Consider the following 3473-nt stretch of genomic DNA (forward strand, 5'->3'; position numbering starts at 1 on the left):
ATGTGATTGGCTTAGAGTTGAGGAGACATCTGATTGGCTATAGGTAGAAAAAATTACAAGTACGAATCGGCTGACCGTCAGGGGAGTCTCAAAAACCCACACACGAATGCACAGCGATCCGTGCACAGAAAGCGGTTTGTGTTTGCTGGTGCAGAGGTTTTAAATGGAAAACAAATATGTGTGGATCAAAAATACATATGTAAAACTTTTTTCTGTATTTGGATTTTATTTACATGTATATGAAACGGAACACATTTGTGTGTGCATTGAAAAACACAAGTGTGGATCCGGAAATACAAGTGTGAATCCTTTTGCGGATCATGAAATACAAGTGTGAAACCTTCTGTGTGCATGTGTGTATTATGAGACTGTTCTGAGCCCATAAAAATAAGGCCATTGGGACGCTACTCAAGATGGCGCAGACAAATCAACTTCCGGTGAGACCGAGACCGAGGAACGAGGAAATGAAAAATAAAAGAAGTGAGAAGGGCCCCTTAAAGTACCGCAGTCTCTTCTCCTAAATCCTTTTGAATTCTCCTATCCACTATCCCTTAACCCCGTGACGTTTCACTCAGAGGTCATGGAATAGACGATAGGGTTAGACGTTAGGAGCTGATATTTGGATTATCCCACCGCAACCCGGCCCTGGATCGCCCTGGATCCGCGTTCATAATGCCAAGGAAAATAACTCCCAGAATAACGTTATTAGCACATTTTACAACTTGAGGACTGAATGTTTTTAATAAGGGCTATACAAATGTTCATACTGGGTAGTTTATTTAGTTACAAAAAAAGTATCCAACGATTTACAGATGTCTCTTTCCCCATGTTATTCAATGGGAAAAAGTCTTTCCGTGCCCAGATACGGAAGTGTAGTACCGCCGTTTGGCCACAACCAATATTTTCATATGAGTCCGGCGCACTTCCTAGGGGCTTGTCACTAAGGGACATGGACCATGAATGTATAAAGAGAAAAGCCTAGCTGCTGTTCTGAACAGGTTAGCGTCACGTTAACGTTCATTTCGAAGTTTATGAGCTTTCAGGACACCGTACATCATGCTGGGCTCTATACTGTAGCATAATGAATAGAAGTGGAGTAGCTTAACGTTAATGCTGTGCTTTGCTATGTAGCGTTAGCTCAGTGAATCAGCTGTAAGCTAGCTGCATCATTGCTTTTACAGTCAATGCTACCTTTTAATAAATCAAGTGTACGTATGATATTGTTTTACGTTATATCCGTATCTTTCGGCCGTTAAGGTCCTTCACTGCTTTCAAGTTTGGTCGCTATATTTGAAAACTATTAATTTGGTATTTGGGTTATGAAGTCTTCGAAAAGATTACTGTTAACTATATCATTACTACTTTTATAAGACAGCGTGGAACAGGGGCTGAAGAGCTCTAGAGCAGGGGTGCGAAGAAGTACCAGACTGTTGGAATACTCTGTCAAAAGTCCTGCATTCAAAATGTTCCTCAAGTAAAAGTAGAAAAGTATTATCATCAAAATATAGTGAAAGTAGCGACAGTAAAAGTAGTCATTGTGCAGATTGGTCCATTTCAGAATAATATATATGATATGTTTTATAATGATTGATCATGAAAGTGTTCTCAAAGCTGGTAAAGGTGCAGCTAGTTTGAATGGCTTTGTATACTGCAGGGTAGCTTGTGGATTTACTCCAGGTGGAACTAAAGTCTGATTCAACACTTGATTATATTTCACATCATTCATCCACATCTGTGAAGTAACTAAAGGTATTAAATACATGTAGTGGAGGAAAAGTACACCATGTACCTCTGAACTGTAGAGGAGTAGAAAAAGTAGCATAACATGGAAATACACAAGTAAAGTGCAAGTACCTACAATTGTACTTAAGTACAGTACTTGACTAAAAGTACACCACCGGGTGTACACCACTCTTTTAAAAAAAAAATCAATATTCTTGTTAAATGTTAACAACCTTTCTCTCAAGCCTAAATATCTATTTGGGAAAAAACCCAGGCATTAGCTTGTGGCGAGGGGTTACAACTTCACTTTGCTTCATTCAAGCCGTCATATGAGCGAAAGGTTTGGAACCACTGCCCTACTGAATAGTTAAACAGCCCAATAATAAGTACATGAATGATAACAGCAGCAGCCATGATGATGTTGCGGGGATCAGCTGACACCTCAGCACCACTCCCTTGTTACTCTGCTGCATGTGTACTTAATGACTCTTTGTGTTGGATTGCAGAGCATCATGGGTAACACTGAGAGTGTGTCGGTGCAGAAGCGGCTGGCCCGCTTTCGCCCGGAGGAGCGGCCTGTGGTGGAGGGGGTCTTCGACAAGCTCCAGGGCGGAGGGGCCCCTTCAGGAGCCCCAGGGAAGACCCCAGCAGGAAATACTCTAACGCTTGAAATGCTGCAGGTGTGTTGCTCAAAACAGTAAATACAAACACAGCAGTTCAACAGGGATGCATATTGTCACATCAGGCCTGACACTAATTAGCAAATAAAACTCTTCTCCGGTGAAAAAATATCTCTTGATCTATTAGATGTTTAAGAGTCTACCATGAGTCTGAATGACACAGACATTTTTGGAGAATGTCCAGTTTTTGAAATTCTAATAATGACTTCATAAATGACTTCTTTCTTTGTTTACAGAAAAAGATGATGTTTTGACCTGATGACATTGAATGCTGCATATCTCTCAATCTTTCACTAAGCAAAAATCATTGCTGTCATCCACTTGTTTGTCTTCTCCTAGTCCTCAATGGGCAGCGTGGCCCCTGAGTCTATGGTGAGGAGGGTCTATCAGTGCATGTGCAGCATTGACCCTGGGCTGGCAGCCCCCCCAGCTGCTGGGAGGAGCAGCTCCTCTGCTGCCTCTGGAGTCGGGCGGGAGCAGCTGGTGATCTTCCTGGCAGACACCCTGAGGGGCACTGCAGAGGAGCGGGCCCCCCTGGTCAGGGCCATGGCCCAGCGAGGGGCCGGGCCAGTGACTGTGGTCCCCTGTGAGCAGGTAGCAGAGGTGAGTGGAGGGTCAAATGAAATAGTCATTTGTTATCATTTGTGGTATTTCTGTTGGTCTCTACTTTGTTTACTGTCACACCCGCCCTGCTGATTCACATCTACTATCTCATGGTTCCTGCATAATGACACTAAAGGATTCTGTCCTACTGATGCCCTATTATGGTCCTTTTTTCATTTCTCCACAGTTCCTGGAGGACCTGATCTCTACTGTAGTTCAGATAGTGGTCCACAGAGGGCGCCTGCAGGCCTGGAAGCCAGAGAGGATGGGGGATGGCTCTCTGGGGGTCAAGCTGCTGGCAGAGCACATCTGTTCTGAGCTTAAACCCTCAGGTAAACACTTGCTTTAATGGTTTTCATCCATCCAAGAAATGAGACTCCCTCTCTGTGGCGACAACGCTTCCACTGAATGAAGTCGCTTAACAGGCTACGTTTGGTTCGTGACTCGTTCCCAATGAGCAGAACTGAA

General features: G+C 43.5%; 1 protein-coding gene across 2 annotated transcripts in view; it reads left to right on the forward strand.

The window, feature by feature from the left end:
• The first annotated feature begins 883 nt into the window (after window positions 1–883).
• Window positions 884–3473, forward strand: part of meak7 (MTOR associated protein, eak-7 homolog) — a 19659-nt gene continuing 17069 nt past the window's right edge. Inside the window, exons 1-4 of one of the 2 annotated variants that reach the window (XM_034227136.1) lie at window positions 884–998; window positions 2229–2402; window positions 2742–3005; window positions 3193–3337. In XM_034227136.1, the coding sequence (XP_034083027.1) occupies window positions 2235–2402; window positions 2742–3005; window positions 3193–3337 (577 nt within the window). In that variant the 5' untranslated portion in view covers window positions 884–998; window positions 2229–2234. Of the gene's footprint in view, window positions 999–1060; window positions 1209–2228; window positions 2403–2741; window positions 3006–3192; window positions 3338–3473 lie in introns of those variants that run through there. The other variant, XM_034227135.1, reaches the window with a different exon arrangement.

The sequence above is a fragment of the Gymnodraco acuticeps genome, unplaced genomic scaffold (assembly GCF_902827175.1).
Source record: "Gymnodraco acuticeps unplaced genomic scaffold, fGymAcu1.1, whole genome shotgun sequence".
NCBI classification, from domain to species: domain Eukaryota; kingdom Metazoa; phylum Chordata; class Actinopteri; order Perciformes; family Bathydraconidae; genus Gymnodraco; species Gymnodraco acuticeps.